The sequence below is a fragment of the Culex pipiens genome, chromosome 3 (assembly GCF_016801865.2).
Source record: "Culex pipiens pallens isolate TS chromosome 3, TS_CPP_V2, whole genome shotgun sequence".
Classification (NCBI taxonomy): Eukaryota; Metazoa; Arthropoda; class Insecta; order Diptera; family Culicidae; genus Culex; species Culex pipiens.
This window is the reverse complement of record NC_068939.1, coordinates 56,343,107-56,362,498: the sequence shown is the minus strand read 5'-3', so window position 1 is coordinate 56,362,498 and position 19,392 is coordinate 56,343,107. Positions and strand designations below refer to the sequence as shown.

The 19,392-nt window shown below is 34.0% G+C and overlaps 1 protein-coding gene across 24 annotated transcripts in view; it reads right to left on the bottom strand.

The window, feature by feature from the left end:
• The window catches only part of LOC120428611 (potassium voltage-gated channel subfamily KQT member 1), a 404,586-nt gene that overhangs the window by 33,710 nt on the left and 351,484 nt on the right, over positions 1–19,392 (bottom strand). For 4 of the 24 annotated variants that reach the window (XM_052710652.1, XM_052710662.1, XM_052710667.1 and 1 more), the window contains one exon: positions 18,694–18,821. The exons of the other annotated variants lie outside the window; for them this stretch is intronic. In XM_052710652.1, coding sequence (XP_052566612.1) covers positions 18,694–18,821 — 128 coding nt within the window. The remainder of the gene's footprint in view (positions 1–18,693; positions 18,822–19,392) is intronic. 24 annotated transcript variants of the gene reach the window in all.

The window sequence follows — 19,392 nt, the reverse complement described above, 5'->3', positions numbered from 1 at the left end:
GTGGTTTATTTTTCAGATGATTTCGAACTTAAAGTAATTCATTTTACGAAAATTTACAAACATTTAAGATATGAACTCGAGAAAACAAATAAATCAAATTTACTACATGATGTAGTTTTTTTTTAAAGAAACGTTTCATTATACGTAAAGAGAGCATTGATGAATCATTTGTGTATCTGATTTACTTTCAGAAACAATTTAAAAGCAAAAAATATTTAAAAATTTGACAATTTTTGAACATTTAAACAAATATATGTTTGAAGTTTGTTCAAAAACTATTAAAAAACACATGAAAAAGGGAAATAACAGAAAAAATTACTTCAAAAGAAAATAAATTCCAAAAATGTGTTTTGTATTTTTTTGCACGATAGTATGCAAAAAATACATTGAAAACATACAAAAAAGTTACATTGAAAAAGAAGAGAGAATTTTAAATTCTTAATACCTACTCACTACTTTTTATGACATTTAACATTTAAAAAAACTGCTCATATTTGGCAGCATGGAAGATCTCACAAAAAATAGAAATATGGATATTTTAATCACTCTTGACGCATCGAATTTTTTACTTTTTATCTTTATAATAACAATTATGAAATCGACAATTGGAACAACTCAATGCTTTCAAAAGCACAAAATTACGTCAGGTTTATGGATTATACAGGTAAAGAAGATTTTCAGATGTCAAAAATAGCGTTTTCCGATCCAGTTTGTCATACTGAAAAAAAAAAATGCTATTGAAATATTCAATCGTTCACTTTTCTGAAAATCTCCATGTAGATTCCAGTTTCAACAGTTGAAAAATTAGCCTAAACAAATTTAATCCATATGCTTCGACAATTTTGTGTCAGTGATACTTTATTTTTGACATTGAGTGCTCTTTAATTACAAAAAATCTATTAAATTGCATTCGAATAAGTTTACATTCGGATTGCAAAATTCGTATTTGCGAATACACCTTCAAAATTTATAAACATTATATTATTATATATATTATATAATTTTTTTTTAATATTTGCATCTTTTAAAAACTTTCGTAACTAAATTTAGTTTAGTTTAAAAATAAATGCTTTTTTTACAGTCACGTTTACGATTCGTTTATCTTCAATCTTTAACGCGTTTCAATGGAGTCCCTTGGTGTTTTAAAGTCCAAGGCACATGCGTCTCCAGCAAAAATACGCTTTCCTTTTAAACCTATCCATCAACGTAAAAAGGTTCAAGTTAACGAGCACAAAACTGCCAGTTCATTAACGATGCTGTCAAAAAAAGGTGGCAATGAACTACTGCAGTAGTGCAAGCAACAAAAAATAATCGGACAACAATCTTTCAGTTCGAACTTTTCTGCACTGTTCTCTTTTTCTTGACGCAACTCAGGGAAACTCGTTTGCACATGTGGATGTCTCGATGGCGTTTGGGGCAGATTGGCGATTGGCAATGCGGCAACCGCCAATCGAAAAAAATGAAACAACAGAAATAAGGAGGAAATTACACTCTGACAGAGAGGGTGCATAAAGTTCTTTGCGTGATCGCAAAAGTTTTCCGTTTGAAGCTTTTCCGTGATATGTTTATTTTAAGCGCGCATTTTTTCCGGAGTTCTGTCACATATGGTTAGGTTTATTTTTAAAACGAAAACATAAAAATAAAACTGTAAAACAAAGGTTAGTACACATATAGCCAGTTAAAGTGCGGTAAAGAATGCTGGTTAGTATGCTGGAAGCACATAAAGATAAACATGTTCGTTCGTCCAAATTAGTTGCAGTTTGCGTAGAAGCAGCACGAAAGTGTCATGCAGATGAAACTTGGCGCAAGCATGCAGAGTGCGACTTTATACAGTTTCATATTGAATACCAAGCATGCGATCAAAAAGGGAAAATTGGTTTGCCATAACCACCACCATCACTGGAGGAAAGCTCTGGCGATGCACAGGTGGAAAATTGGGGTGAGAAAAAACAATTTTCCTCTTTCTTTGTTCGGGACAAAAGTCAACGCTGCTGTTTCGGGGTCAGGGCGATGATTGTTATATTTACTTGGATGGATGGTTTCGTTTCGAATTCGAGCGATGGAAGGGAAATTGTTTTTTTTTGCTTGCCAAGTTGATGGTTTGAAGTTTTGAGAAAGTTATTTGGCGTGATGTGCCACCATTTTCCGAGGGCCATTTTCACCTGCATTGCGGTTTGCACAACAGAAGAATTATTCAGTTTGTATTTATAGTGTATTTTGTATTGCAGTGGAAGTTGTGGAAAAATGCTAGCAATTACGGTAATGTCAAATGAGGTACCTCATGCTAAAATATTCAGCTAGTAATGAATGCCAGTTTCTGAACGGTGCAGTGGACGTCATTGTGTTATCCAATTATGGTTTATGCTTTGTTTGTTTCAAATTATGCAGTAAGTACATGCAAAATTTTATTTAGCTTAATAGCTAGGTAGGTGATTCGGGCTCGTTTGAATTTGATATCCTGCCAATGCTCTGATATTGTAACAATGTTATGGTTTGTATCGGATTTTTAATGATTCCTAGAAAAACCAGATGAACAGCAATTGTCAATCTTTTATTTTCTGTAAACAATAATTCCTTGTATTTGTTACATAAATAATATATGATTTGAGTTTCAAGTTGATTTTTGTTTGCGGCTTATTTTATGATTTTTGAAATGATCTAATCTTTGAAATCATCAGAAAAACACAATGAAAAAGGCTGTCTAAATGAAATTAAAAATGCCTGAAATAAAATTTGATAAATTGCAAAACGACTTTTCTTTTTATTGTTTTTAATATATTAATAAACCATGCATTACCTATGTCTATAAAAGCCATATAGCATCATTTGTTTTTTTCTATACAAAAGGCTTGGTCACACAAAATGGGCATGTAATTATTCGAAAATCATTATCTTGAGAAGGGGGTTGTCAGATTTAAATTTTTAAGAATTATTATTTGTACACGGAAAACAAATTATTGTTTTTTATCACTAAAACTTCATTTTATTATGTGTTTCAGGCATTGTTGGAATTCGAGCGAGAAGAAGGAAAGCATTTCTCGCTCGCGAACGAGGGAGAGAACTTGTAGGATCTTTTCTCTTCTCGCTCGCGCTCGCATTTTCGTTCGCGTTCTCGCTCTCGCCGCGAGCGCTCGCGAGCGCCTCGTGCTGGCCGTTCGTCCCAAGCTAGCAATTTGTTTATCAGGCTTATGAATACGAACCAGGCGATGGTATAGAGGTGTAACTTCAATCGCTGTGTTGTTTTTTGTTCGTTTCTAACTCGTTCAACTTCTCGCGAACGGGCAATTCTGGCTCGCGAGAAAGCCCGTTCGCGAGCGGAGGAGAGCACGGGCAATCGGTGAGTTTCTCTCGGCAGCTCGAGACTCGCGGCGAGAACTCGAGAGAGAGAAAATTTTCTCGCGAGAGCGCGATAATACCAACACTGGTTTCAGGGGAATCAAAAGTGAATTTTTTGCACTCGCATTTGATGCATTTTTAGTACCCTAAAACACATAAAAAAAACTTAAATTGAAAAATTCGTGTAAAAAGAATTCAACATTAAGTGGCTGAATACAATAATAATTATTTTTTTCCTTGTGCCTATTTTTTAATGATAAACAAAACAAAAACGAATTTCAAGAGAATTACTCATTTTGTTTTGCTGGAGACGCATGGTGCTCCAATTTCGATTCTTTAATTTGAATCAGGAGTACTCAAAGTTTTCGAATGGCGGGCCAAATGAGGAAAATTGTATACTCAAAAAGAAATTGATTTCTATAAGACTTTTAAGACAAGACAATCTTAATTTATCAAATGAAATTGAGTAATTCTCCACCAACTCACACAGCAGTTGCCCCGATCCCTCTTCGATTTGTGTGAAACTTTGTTCTAACGGGTATCTTTGGTCCCTGATCACGAATCCAAGGTCCGTTTTTTGATATCTCGTGACGGAGGCGCGGTACGACCCTTTCCATTTTTGAACATGCGAAAAAGAGGTGTTTTTTCAATAATTTGCAGCCTGAAACGGTGATGAGATAGAAATTTGGTGTCAAAGGAACTTTTATGTAAAATTGTACGCCCGATTTGATGGCGTACTCAGAATTCCGAAAAAACGTATTTTTCATCTAAAAAAACATTGAAAAACTTTTTAAAACTTTGTCATTTCCCGTTACTCGACTGTAAAAAATTTAGAACATGTCATTTTAAAGGAAATTCAATGTACTTTTTGAATCTACATTGACCCAGAAGGGTCATTTTTTCAATTGGAACAAAAATTTCATGTTTTTTTCTAACTTTGCAGGGTTATTTTTTAGAGTGTAATAATGTTCTACAAAGTTTTAGAGCAGACAATTACAAAAATTTTGATATATTAAGATAAAGGGGTTTGTTTATAAACATCAAAAAGCAAAAAGTAGCTTTTTCAAAACTTTTTTTTCGTAAAATCGCGATATTACGAAAAAAAAGTTTTGAAAAAGTTACTTTTTGCGTTTCTCTTTGTTTCTTCGTCCGTGTCTGTCACGGGTGACCATGAACGGCCATGATCGATGACGACCAACTTTTTCAAAACTGTTTTTCGTAAAATCGCGATAACTCGTGATGTTTATAAGCAAACCCCTTATGTCTATATATTAAAATAATTGTCTGTTCTACACTTTTGTAGAACATTGTTACACTCTAGAAAATAACCCTGCAAAGTTAGAAAAACACGAAATTTCAAAATGAAAAATTTTTTTCTGAAAGAAAAAATGACCCTTCTGGCTCAATATAGATTCATAAAGAACATTAAATTTCCCATAAAATGACATGTTCCAAAAATTTTCACAGTCGAGTAACGGAAAAAGGGAGAATTTATAAAACTTTTTCAGTGTTTTTTTTTTGATGAAAAATACGTTTTTCTCGGAATTCTGAGTACGCCATCAAATCGGGCGTCTAATTTTTCATCAAAATCCCTTTGACACCAAATTTCTATCTCATCACCGTTTCAGGCTGCAAATTATTGAAAAACACCCCTTTTTTGGCATGTTCAAAAATGAAATGGGTCGTACCGCCCCTCCGTCACGAGATATCAACAAATGAACCTCGGATTCGTGATCAGGGACAAAAGTTACCCCTTAGGACAAAGTTTCACGCAAATCGAAGAGGGGTCGGGGCAACTGCTGTGTGAGTTGGCGGAGAATTACCCAATTACATAAATTTTGGTATACATACATAAGGGCTTTTTTATAAACATCACGAGTTATCGCGATTTGACGAACATTTTTTTTGAAAAAGTTGGTCGCCGATCATGGCCGTTCATTATCACCCGCGACAGACACGGACGATATCGCGATAACTCGTGACAGTTATAAACAAACCCCTTATGTTTATAAATCAAAGTATTTGCAATTGTCTGCTCTACAACTTTGTAAAGCATTGTTAGACTCTAAAAATTAAGCCAGCAAAGTTAGAAAAAACACGAGTTTCAAAAAAGGTAATTTGTCCTAAATGAAAAAATGACCCTTCTGGGTCAATGTAGATTCGAAAAGTACATTAAATTTCCCTTGAAATGACATGTTCTAAAATTTGTTACAGTTGAGTAACGGAAAATGGCAGAGTTTTTAAAAACTTTTTTTCTGTTTATTTCGATAAAAAAAAACGTTTTTTTTATTCTGAGTACGCCATCTAAGCAGGTCCAATTATACATAAAAGTCCATTTGACACCAAACTTCTATCTCATCACCGTTTTAGGCTGCAAATGATTGAAAAATGCTTATTTTTCGCATGTCCAAAAATGGAAGGGGTCGTATCGCCCCTCCGTCGCGAGATATCAAAAAACGGACCTCGGATTCGTGATCATGGACAAAAGTTACCCCTTAGGACAAAGTTTCACGAAAAACGAAAAGGGGTCGGGGCAACTTTTTCCGGTTTCGTCTGAGTTGGTAGAGAACTACCCAAAAGTGTTTTCATGGAAATTTAAATGTTTTCGATAACATTTGTGATATGTATGTGAGGGCTTTATTTTAGTTTCTAGACTAATTACAATAAATCGTTGCGGAAGGATTTTCCTACAACTAAAGTAAAACAATGTAATTGGGCCAATGTCGAAGTGTAAACAAAGAGTCTATCCTGCTCGTTCCTAATGTAAACATCAACTGACGTGAGCAGGATAGACTCTTTGTTTACACTTCTGGAGTTTTTTTTTATAAGGTCCAATAAACCAAATTTCCAGTTTTTGCTTTTTGGGTGTTTTTTGAACCGCCTTTAGTCAGGGGTATTTAAAAACACCAAATAAGCAAAAACTGAAAATTTGGTTTATTGGACCTTTAAAAAAAACTCCAGACTTCGACATTGGCCCATTTACATTGTTTTGCTTGAACTATACCTCCAATTTCAATTAAACTTCAATACATTTTGGCCTGCCTCAATCAGATGGTAGTTACTGAGAATCGTAATCCAAATGAGTTTGAATACAGAGGTTGGAGGTTTCTAAGTGCAAAATAATTTTGAGGCCCAGTCAATAAAAAATGCTGCGTCTTAACTTTTGAATTTTAATTTGTTATCTTTGCAGTTTTCGAACTAAATGGTTGAAATTATTTCAATGAGATATTTTTTTGAAAAAAATATGTCTTGTAGTTCAGATCGAAAAACGGAAATGAATAAATGGAAAATCAAAATACTTACTTAGAAAAGGTTAAACTTAACCTTTATTTTATTAAATTATATATTCCGTTTACAAATAAGTCAAAGGGCATACTTTGGTCACCCCTGATTAAAAAAGTCCTCATATTAGCGACCTCTTTTGACTATTTTCATCAAACTACCTTATTTTCATGTTTTATTCATAAGGCTGTGCCGCCCTAAAATTAATTCCTATTTTTCGCGGTCACGCACTGCCCGCTGAGCAAGGTTTAATTATAATTTTAAATTTCTCCATTCACACCTTTTTCCATGCTGCCGTCAAAAACGGTTATGTTGCGTGTCTGTGTAGTCTTAACCGTAATTCACGTACTCACTTCCGGGTATATTGAAACGGGTGCACAGAACGCAATTTTTACTCTTGGGTGTTTTGTTGTAAAAGAAACTGGTAAATTTTACGTACGATACATTTTTTGTACCAAAAGGGACAGTACGTCACTTTGACCGTGTCAAACCAGCGTGGTTGTACTGTACCTTTAAGCTCGCTGAAACAGGTGTCACCGACGAACGGTTATGATTAGTTCGAGGCAGTTCTCCTTGATGAAGTGCATGTGGCCATAATTGAACGGCAGATTATGATATTTATGTTTGAGCGGGTGTGTGTGCGTGCACCAGTTTAACCCGAAGGATATTTGCAGCGTTGACTTTTCAATAAGCATCATCCACCTGTGCTGGAGGCGATGAAACCTGATTATGGTGCACATTTCTCCTTGTGTGTGTGTGTGGCAGATGTTTGCCAACACAAGGAAAAGGAACAGGAGAAGCTTGTTTATGCGAAAAGTGGCATAAGCGCTTGGAAAAGGGGGGAAAGCAGGCTAGATAACATGCTACTAAGCTACTAAGCCACGTGGAAACATGCAAAATACCACACATACGCTCACACACACAGTCAACGTGTGCAAGCCAGAAGGTAAAATCGATACAACAAGCACATTCTTCTGATGTTGTGTGTACAAAGCTCGTGTATTTGTGTGTGTGTGTGCCGATCGCAAAAGTGCATTCCGGTTGCACGTGTGTGTGTGTAGCTTGTACGTGTGTCCTCCGATGACGTGTTGAGGAGGAGACACTTTTGCGATACGGCAAGGCAAGAGTCAAGCCAGCCATCAGGTGAAAGCATAAATATTGATATTCACATGCAGCAAGCAGTTGTTGTGTGTTTGTTGTTGTTAAGCCACGCGTTGGAGAATGGGGAGGGAGGGGATCCATTGACAGATACAAAGAACACCACAGGGGAGGATGATAGGGGCTTGGGGCAGACAACTGATCAAAGCGTGACAGATATGGGTAGAGATCACGACGAAGTGGTGGTTTGATGTGTGAGTATTTCATGGGGAAAATTTGTCAAGTTTTCTGGCAGCAGGAAGGGGACACGACGAAATTTTAAGAAAGTAGAAACTTTTTCCTGAGGTAGAAACTTAATAGATTCATTTAACAAAAATCATATCCGACAGATTTTTTTTTTCTATCAAAAAATCAAGGTTCTTTAAAGTTGCTGTAGAATCCGATTTCGTGCTTTTTTTTGAAAATTTTTGATTAAATTTTAATAATCGGAAAGAGTTTGAAATGTTGATTTCTCTCTCAAAATCACATTTATGATATTTGGGTAATTCTCTACCAACTCACACGAAATCGAGAAAAGTTGCCCCGACCCCTCTTCGATTTGCGTGAAACTTTGTCCTAAGGGGTAACTTTTGTCCCTGATCACGAATCCGAGGTCCGTTTTTTGATATCTCGTGACGGAGGGGTGGTACGACCCCTTCCATTTTTGAACATGCGAAAAAAGAGGTGTTTTTCAATAATTTGCAGCCTGAAACGGTGATGAGATAGAAATTTGGTGTCAAAGGGACTTTTATGTAAAATTAGACGCCCGATTTGATGGCGTACTCAGAATTCCGAAAAAACGTATTTTTCATCGAAAAAAACACTAAAAACGTTTTAAAAATTCTCCCATTTTCTGTTACTCGACTGTAAAAAATTTTGGAACATGTCATTTTATGGGAAATTTAATGTACTTTTCGAATCTACATTGACCCAGAAGGGTCATTTTTTCATTTAGAACAAAAATTTTCATTTTAAAATTTCGTGTTTTTTCTAACTTTGCAGGGTTATTTTTTAGAGTGTAACAATGTTCTACAAAGTTGTAGAGCAGACAATTACAAAAAATTTGATATATAGACATAAGGGGTTTGCTTATAAACATCACGAGTTATCGCGATTATACGAAAAAAAGTTTTGAAAAAGTTGGTCGTCACCGATCTTGGCCGTTCATGGTCACCCGCGACAGACACGGACGACGAAACAAAGAGAAACGCAAAAAGTAACTTTTTCAAAACTTTTTTTCGTAAAATCGCGATAACTCGTGATGTTTATAAGCAAACCCCTTATGTCTATATATCAAAATTTTTGTAATTGTCTGCTCTACAACTTTGTAGAACATTGTAACACTCTAAAAAATAACCCTGCAAAGTTAGAAAAAACACGAAATTCTAAAATGAAAAATTTTGTTCTAAATGAAAAAATGACCCTTCTGGGTCAATGTAGATTCGAAAAGTATATTAAATTTCCCATAAAATGACATGTTCCAAAATTTTTTACAGTCGAGTAACAGAAAATGGGAGAATTTTTAAAACGTTTTTAGTGTTTTTTTCGATGAAAAATACGTTTTTTCGGAATTCTGAGTACGCCATTAAATCGGGCGTCTAATTTTACATAAAAGTCCCTTTGACACCAAATTTCTATCTCATCACCGTTACAGGCTGCAAATTATTGAAAAACACCTCTTTTTTCGCATGTTCAAAAATGGAAGGGGTCGTACCGCCCCTCCGTCACGAGATATCAAAAAACGGACCTCGGATTCGTGATCAGGGACAAAAGTTACCCCTTAGGACAAAGTTTCACGCAAATCGAAGAGGGGTCGGGGCAACTGCTGTGTGAGTTGGCGGAGAATTACCCATTTTTATTTGAATAATAAAATGTTCATACATTTCTTTTGTTCAAAGAAGTGGCGTAGTTTTTAGAATAAGTTTCCCTCTAAAACCGATTTAAATGTTTGTGCATAAAGTGCCCGTTTTTGAGCAAACTAGTGAACAAATTTTTCAATTTCACAAACTCAAACATTCAGATTTCTTAAAATACAACATAAAACACGACGTGTTTTCTGGGCAACCTTAAGGAGAAAAAATAGTCATCGCTACTTCAAATGTGTTTTATAGGAAATTTTCTCAGCTTGCCAATGATTCTGAGAGCGAAATGTTTCGTCGAGAAATTTCAGAGATATTAAGTTTTTTGTTTCAAATTCCCTTACAATTTATATGTAACTTGTCCAGTAAACTTGTCAAATGATGTGTTTCCTGTGCCATTCACTCATCATCATGTGCAAAATAAGACAAGAAACAACTTTGTATCAGGTTGCAATCCGCTAAACATTTAAAAAATGAAGTTTTATTCGATTTTGTCAAGATATGAGATTTATTCAAAAATTGAAAAAAAAAACATAAAATCGTGTTAAAATATGATTTTTACAGGAACAAATCCATTATTACATGATTTTTGTGTAGAAATAACACCTGTCTGCTCGGATTTAGCTTGGAATTAGCTGATGCAACAGATCTTTTTGCAGGTTTGAGATTGATAGTGTATTACTAGATTTTCATGAATAAATATCATATCGCCTTAACCAACCCGTTGGATTGCAGATAAAACATGTTTAATACTCGAAATTGAAGTGCAAACTATCGCTGCAAGCTTTAGGAGAAATAATTTTCAAGAGAATGAAATGATTGTTTTAGTTTTTTTTGTATGAAGTGATCAAGGAATAACCAATTATAGAAGTCTTATAAATCTCATCTTTAAAAAAAAAATTCTACATATATCTTGATTTTTGTTGAAATAGTTCGGAATGGAAGTTTCTGTTTGATTTTTTGTTAAAATAATAATTAATTTTTGTTTAAACAGAAAAAAAAGTTTGTGGCTATGTTTTCAGTACTCTGACTTGAAACACATGCATTTTCTAAAGTAAACATGTTTTTTGTTTTTAAATTTTGTCTTTATTTTATACTCATGAAAATGTGAATTTTGAAGCTTGCAACAGTAATATGTAGAACATTTTCGATTTTAAATCATGTTTGTATTTATATTCTTTTGCTTGAAAAAAAAAAAAAAAACAAAAGATTAATTAATTAAAATCTAATAATTCTATTAAATATTTCCAACCTGTCAAAATTTTGGCTGTAGAAGCTAAATCAGAGCAGACACGTGATATTTATACAAATAAAGAATAATGTTATAATTCTTAAAAATATATTCTAACACGGTTTTTCGATTTGAATTTCTGAATAAAGCCCATACAGTATGTAAAAAAAGTATTTACACCCCTTGGGCACTATGCACATATTGTGATGAAACATCTAAACAATTTAAAATTTTATATAAACTAAGTACTACAGAAAGGGCAAAAAATTTCCGATCTATTGATACCCATACTTCCAGGTTTTCTATAAAACCCACGTTTTTAAATACCTAAGCAAAAACGTTGTTATGGTTTCGTTTGAGCAACCTGCCAAAAATGTATAGAATTTCGTAATTTTTGTTCTCGTCATGTTATAAACTAAGTAAAACTAAGTAAACTAAACTAAGTAGTTAGTAAACTTTATATTCAATCCAAATTATTTTTTTAATCAGTCAAGGATGCCTATTTGGAGTTGGGAGACAGGATTTATGGTGATTTGTCAACAAATAACATTATTTATGTTAATTTTTCGAAAGGTCTACAAACTTTTTTTGCACCTTTTTTATTTTTGTAATAGTATTTGTTATATAACTTTTTATAGAAATCATCTTTTCATGAGCTTTTTGTAGCAAAATGTTTGGCATGAGTTTCTGAACAAAACGTAGTACTAGGTTCCTGTCAAACTTTAAATTTTTTACATGTTTCATCACAAAATGTGCATAGTGCTCAAGGGGTGTAATTACTTTTTTTACATACTGTATATTCAAAAACTCAGTTAAAACATAATTTTCAAAATGTTGAGCGGTTTGCAACCTATTACAAAGTTGTTTCTTGTTTTATTTTGCACATTTTGATGAATAAATGACACATGAAACACATCATTTGATAAGTTTTCTGATCTGTTAGTATAAAGTTTCCAATAAATTATAAGGGAATTTAAAACAAAAAACTTAAAATATTGATATCTCAGAAATTTCTCGATGAAACATTTCGCTCTTAGAAGCATTGGAAAGCTGAAAAAATTTTCTTATAAAACGTATTTGAAAGTAGCGATGACTCTTTTCCTGAAAAGTTTGTTCTAGAAAACACACCGTTAAAAACAACTTATGGACATTTTATTATTCAAATAAAAATATCAGTTGATAAATATTACATAAAAATCGTTGAGGATAGTGACTCACATTCATTTTAACATTTTTTATATTTTTTATTGAAACTCAACCAAATCCATCAAAATTTTGTCTAGGATAAAATGATTTAAAAAAATTGATTTGAATAAAATTATGAAGGGATTTTGAATAATTGATGAAAAAACCTTTTCCATCCTAACATTTGTTGAGAGAGAACATGAAACAAATGAACTTAATCGAAACGAGATTCCACTCGTTTGACAACAAAATAAGTTAAGCTTTCGAAGTTTTCTGTCAATCCATCCAAAAAAAAAAAAACTAAGCCAATTCGTGTGTTTTGTTGACCACTTTCGTGCTCGTCGATAACATCGTTCCAATTCGATCAACGGTCTCTGCGGCAAAGTCAACGGCGGAAGGGTTCGGTTTCAATTTGTCCTGATGAAAGCGAACATGGTGTGTTCCTGGAATCGGTAAAGGGAAAACCCCACAAACCGACAAGACGTTGTGACTTAAGAACTACCCGGGGAAATGGAGTGGACTGTGATTTCCAAGAATCGTTTGGGGAAATTTCTTCGACTGGCTTCCTTTGAAGTGGGGCTGTGTTGCTAGTGGACATTGCGGCCGAATCTTCATTCTCAAACGTTGAAGTTACCAAAAGAGGATGATTAGATTGATTTTTGTTCAATGTTCAAATTTGCGAATGAATGGTTGTGGTTTTTGGTGAAACTCTTGTTGTGCTACGCGTGTTGTTATTATGTACAGGCTTTGAAGAGCTTTTCACTCAGCTATGGTTCTATATCTATAAATTTCCTAGGAACCTCCACTGGGTTCTACTTGATGTTGAGCGGAACGTTACACGATTATGGTCCGTCAGCTGGCGTTAATATTATTCACATGTGTTTGTTTATGGTTTGTTGTACGTATGACTGCTGCATGGGTGCACTTGCATTACTGATGCAGTTGAAGGCCTCAATTTTGCAGACATACACAGTTCCTGGGCTTTACTAAGCTGGTTGAACCCGACGTCGGGGGCATAGTTTGCTCCAGGTGCAAAATTTATATGTATTATGATTGTTGGGGTTTATTTATGTAAACACGGCTTACATTCCCAACTCTACGAAGGTGTGTATGTGCGAATGCTGAATAAGTTGTTTATGCGCTTGTTATTATGTACAGAAATGAATTTGTATTATGCAAATTGTTTACTCGGGAACTGACTACGAGAAACAAACTAATCTAGGCTAGCTATGTTGCTGGTTGCGAGTTCTATGCTTATGTGGCACTGTTTGTGGGCGATGATGCATTTGCGAATTTCATTCCACACGGAATTGGCTTAACCGCTCAGAAGTTACTGTGGCGTGAAAGTATGTTTTTCGCGGGTTTTAGGACCACGTGACTGGCGATGCGAATTTGATTCTGGTGAAGGTAATGAATCGTTTTCCGGACTTGTTTACACTTTGTGAACTAAGCTGAACTATGGCTTTAGACTGGCTATGTAATCGTATGTATTGAAAGTGATTTTCAGTGATAGTGGTATTGATAATGGATTTTTACTTAACAGTGGCTAAATCGGTTTTTATATGTACTGGAAGAGATTTGTTTTTAAGTGAGCCCCTGTTTTCTCACCCTCTTCAACTCAATGCTCAGAATCCGTTCTTGGAACGGTAGATTGAAATTGCTGATTCTCGGTCATAACTCAACCATTCAAGAAAATTATTTTTTCAGTAATTTGTACGCTCTGCCCGTCTTGTACATCAGTAAAACATTTGCTTAGCAATACAGGACTTTCCAGGTTAAAAACGTGATATATCAAATTTGCTAAACCTTAAGTGGACTCTAAGTTAAGTTTTCTCTTAGGAAAATGCATTTTAAAAATTTAGGTTTTTCAAAAATCTTAAAAATAAGGGGGGTCACGGGCGCGAGAGTAGACCAAATGTCACCAAACTTGGGATTCTTTGTTTTTGAAGCAAAAACAACATCCATGCCAAATACGAGCAAATTTGGCTATGGTCGATGTCGGACACGTGGTCACTTGTGAAGGAATTCCCCAAGTAAAATCAGAATGGATTAACACAGCTTTCAATGATTTTGTATGATTTTTTACATTTTTGTAACTTATTGTTATGCAGTTTTTTATTGACTAAACAGTTTTTTTTATAAAAAAATCTGAATAAAAACTGGCAAACCACACTAATCTAGATACAAATGTTTATCAAATTTATTTTCAAAACTGAAAGCAAAAACGAACATCAGAGCAACAACGATTGGACAACATCACACATAGATACTTGATAGGGCTAAATGAATTGACTCCTTTACACTCTATTCTAACCCTTACTTTAAATATATTATGAAATAACTCGGCAAAATAAATAACAAATTCGATCTCAAATTTACGTTAAATGCAAAAGTAAAATAAAATGGAAAATTAATCACAACGATTACGGCGGATGCTTTCAATACATACGAATACATTGAAGAACGATAGAAAAGAAACGAAACTCGAAAGGGAAAAGAAACGAAAAGTGAAACTGTTTTTCTTTAAAATTGACTCTTGCAGCATTAAGATAAACAGAGCACGCGCCGTGGGGGAGTGGGAGAAGGGGAAAAATCACCAACCCCGTTTTCACTTTCCACACTTGCTCCCCCTCGTTTTCCGACGCGTGGGGTTGCGAGAAAAGCGCAAAGCTTTCGTGTTACGAGGATGTGGAAATGAAGTTTGGGGAGATCGTGAAGAGAATAAAATTTAAAGTTGAATTAAAAAGGGATGCGCAAAATGCATGTAAAGAGAACGTAGCGAACAAGTAAAAACAGTAATATATCCTTATAATTATTTTTATTTTTATTATGATAAAATGATTGAAAGCAAGCAACAGAGCGGCGTCAGCGGGTCTTTTTTTGTTGGTGTTCGCTTCCCGTTTTTATTTTGTTGTGGTGGAACGGGGAGAGTTTGGAAAGTTTCCTGTGGTGGTGGTGGTTGTTTGGGGGAGGAGATATTTCTGTTGTATTTCATTCAGCGATTGTGGTTTGCTGGTGGAGCCTGGAGTGAGTTGAGTTGTTGAATGTGTTAAAAGCAGGATTTTCCTGCAGCATCTGGTGACAGCGTAAGGTAGGCAGAAAATGGTTGTCCAGGGGTGGAAAAGTTTTTGCCAAATGGCTTACCTACTGATTAGATTTTAAATGAGTTATTTAAGTCCTTGTGGTGAAATATAGCTTTCTAAGATATTTGAAGTGTGCGGTTCATGATTTATGTTTTGTAAGGACTATTGTTTATTTTTATTTTGTTGTCTTTTTTCTAAAAAAAAAAATAAATTTACATTTTAATTGTTAGATTACTGAGAAAATGTCTCACAAACATATGACATTTTCGAAAAAAATCTTTGCAAACTCAATGTCAATATTATCGATAATTAAAAAAGATGCAGTTCAAAATCCTTAAAATTTTAAGAAAATAAAGATACTGATTTGGATCATACATACTTTTAAAATATTTGATTTTTCCAATCATTTTGCAATTGTTACAAAAATTTCAAAATTAAATAAAAGACTTTATAATATATATTTACAACTTTAAGACATACAATAATCTTATCTTCATTTTCATTATTTAAATTTTCCAAGTTTGTAAGGAAAAAAAATAAAAAAATGTGAATTTCATTACATTACATTCCATACTTTTAAAATATTTGATTTTTCCAATCATTTTGCAATTGTTTTAAAAATTTCAAAATTAAATAAAAGACTTTACAGTATATCTTTACAAATTTAAGACATATAATAATCTAATCTTCATTTCCATTGAAAAATTAAAAAAAAATGTGAATTTCAGCGCTTAGTATTAAAAAAAAGTTAAAATTTTCAGCAGGTTGGTACACTATTCGAAAGACTGTGTGAGAAGCATTGTAATCAAGAAAAAGGAAAATCTTTGCTTTAATTGATAGATTTTATTTAATTTTTTTTCAAACTAGGAATGAACCCTAAACTTTTTCGAACGTAGGAGCTGGCTGTTACTTTGCTAACATGGCTGATTCATCAAGTTGTTTACAAACTTGGCATACAATCTAAATGGCAATTTATATTTTCAAACAAACTGTAAAATATAATGCCAAGTTTGTCAACGATAACATTATGGTGGTTCGATAACCAGACTTTGAAAATATTCTGTGAAAAGATATTATAGATTTTGTAGCAAGTTTTAATGTATGGTACTCATTAAAAAACGTATATTTTCACTACATTAGAGATTCTAGTTTATTTTTTTCTCTTATTTTCAAAAAACTTTTTTTTCTGATAATAATAAATTTTATATGAATAGATTGTAATATATGTAGTGTAAACTACAAAAGAAATTTTAGTTTTCATAAATCACCTTAGTTTTTAAAAATATTAAAATATTAAAACTTTATCACAACTTAAGATGTTTTTCAATGTAAAAGAATCAAATTGGAGAAAAACCCAAACTTTAAAAAATTTCGATTTCATGAATTGCTACATTAATATTAAAATTAAAGTATTTTCAGCATTTTGTAAAAAAAAGTACAGTCATCCCACATATTCGGAACACCCACAAATTCGGAACACTTTTATGATAATTTGTCAATAGCATGCAAAAAGTTGCTTTTCTGTCGACCTTACTATTTTTAGAACATTCATTTGGACATTATCTTGCTATTTCACTAGTAAAAGTAGTACTTTTTTTAACAAAAAACTTCATTCCAAGACTAATTTGTCCAGAGCAACAAAACCACTGCCTTCAAATGGCGTGTTTCATAATTGTGGGATGTTATTGTGGCTCCCACAATTGTGGAAAACCTGAATTTAACTGATATTTTCACACAAAAAAAAGTTATCAAACCATGTATAATAAATCGCTAAGCTTGAGTTTCATTGGTTTCAGTGTGTGAAATCATTATTTGGTAATAAATATGTACTCCTGGAGAGATCCAAAGTTTGTTTACATTCGTAAGAAAAAAGTGTTCCGTATTTGTGGATTTCAAGGGTCAAAGTAATTCTTCAAAAACTTCATATAAAAGTTAAAATTTGCAGATGTTCGATACAGCATTCTAAAGATCGCAAGAAAAGCTTTCAAATAAAGGTAAAAACGAATCATTAAGTTCAATTATCGATTTGCTATGATTTTTTGAAGATTGGCCAATCTGGAAACCGTTCCGAATATGTGGGATGACTGTATTTTACACAAGAAAATGTGAGATTGATTTAAAATTTCGCGTCGTTTGGTACTCATATCACAAATTGAGGAATTTTAGTATTTTTGAAAATACGATATTTTTTTAAAGTTTAGTATTAAACACTAAAAATTCTAATATGTACAGTGAAAATCTATATAAAAATTGCTTGATTGATGTTCTCGAAATTACTAAAATTATAATTATCAATAATACCGTCATCAGAGGTGAAATTTCTTCGGACTGAGTGCGTCTTTATTTGATTAAATTAGATTTAATAAAAATTGCTTTATTTGATTTGATTTGCTTTGAAATGCGTTATTTTATTTAAACAAAATAATGGCATTAAATATTCTGATACATTGAAAATCTTTGCAAAATTTCGCTACATTTGATGTCACTATGAAAATCAGAGTATTTTTTGAAAATACGGTATTTTGCAACAATTAAAGCTGTTGCAAATAGTTTTCAAAATTTTGTCAAAATCAGCTCGGGGGAGCAAACAAAATATTTTTAACGTGAAGACTTCTATCATTGCCATGATTTTTCGTTCAAAGATATAAATTTTGCGTCGCTATTAATATTTAGAGAAAATTCCTTCTACAAGTTGTTCAGAATAGTGCCATACATATGCTGATTCCTTTTGGTAACGATTGTCCCATTCCTTGCTAAGTTATTCAAATCGTCATTAATCAATGATTGCCAACTAGGACGTCAATGATTGTACCACAAAATTATATAAATTTTGAAACACATTTGATTTAGACCAAAAATTCTTTCAGTGGCTTCAAGAAGGCAACAACCGGCACATGCTGATTCATTTTGGTGGCGAAATTCGTTAAACTGAATTCAATACAGAGAATTTTAGAGTGATGATCAATTTTCTTCGAAAATGATCAACGGCTTCACATTAAGTAACTTCAAAATATCAATGGAAATTTCCGCGCGATCAGAATGTTGAAATTCTGACAGCAACACAAGTTCATCTATATTTCGAATAAATTCCTTTCCTACTCGGGACAACCCACCTCGCAATGAATTGTGATTTAATTTTCATGCCGTTTTATGCGTTTCGTTTTTGTAACATTGCACTAGTGTTGTTGTTAGTCCGCACTCTGTGTTAGCGACGAACGAATGCTTGAGTGATGCGGAAAGCATGAACCGCTCGGAAGTGAGCTTTTGCTGCAACTTTTGCGTACGAGTCTTTTTGTACCGGCTTGTTTTGCGTATTGTGGAAGGTTTGCTGTTTCGTTTCTTTGCCGCTTGAAGGTGTTTTTATTTTTAAATTTTGTTTGCTGAACTTGTTTGGTGGGTTGATGTTGGGTGGGCTGGAGGTGGTGGGTGGTGGATAAAAGGAAGCTTTTTTTGGCGCGTTTTTTGTTCGTTTCTTGAGCTGTTGCTGTTTGTTTATTTGCTTAGGTTTCAAAAAGAGAGAGAGAAAAAAAAGAGGAACAGAGACAGAGAAAGATTGAGAGAGACGTTGGGCCTGGCTCACCTAAACTGAAGATTCCGGACGCGGTTCAGCAGATCCGCGTGTCCCGAGGTGTACTGCTCCATGACGTCTTTGACGTCGTACGGTTTCTGGGCTTCCCGAAACTTTTTCCGTGCCACGAAATACTTCAGCTGTGAAATTTTTGGGACCCGGGCCACAGGGCGTCGATTGATTGTTGATTGTTGTTGTCGGTTGATTTGACGGGGAGATTTGTTTGTTTGTTTACGTTTTTTTATATGTTGTTGTTTTCGTTCGACGGTTTTGCCAGGACAAGGGTGCCGCAGTTTCAAGGATTTCGTTTGTTTTGGGGCGGGTGGTGGCACACGTGGATATCGATTTCCGTGTGCGGATGTTTTGCGAACGCGGTATTAATAGGTTTTTAATTTTGTGCAATTTTCGCCGGAATCAGGTGTTGTCGAAAATAGAAGAGAATAAGGAAGGGATTTTGTGAGCGATGGTGCGATTTGTTTCAAGGTTTTGATACGGTGAGGAATTCCGTTTGTCACGGCAAGCTTTCGTCGCTGGAGGTGTTTGGGATTTTCTTGTGGATAGTTTCCTTTTATTTTATCAAGTTTTTTTTTATGATTAAGCCAGCATTTTGAATTTCCTTTGGATTTTTTTTTAATCATTGGCCAAAGGGAAAACCATCTCATGCAATCTATGAAATTTATACAATCACTAATAGTTTGATATATTTTCACG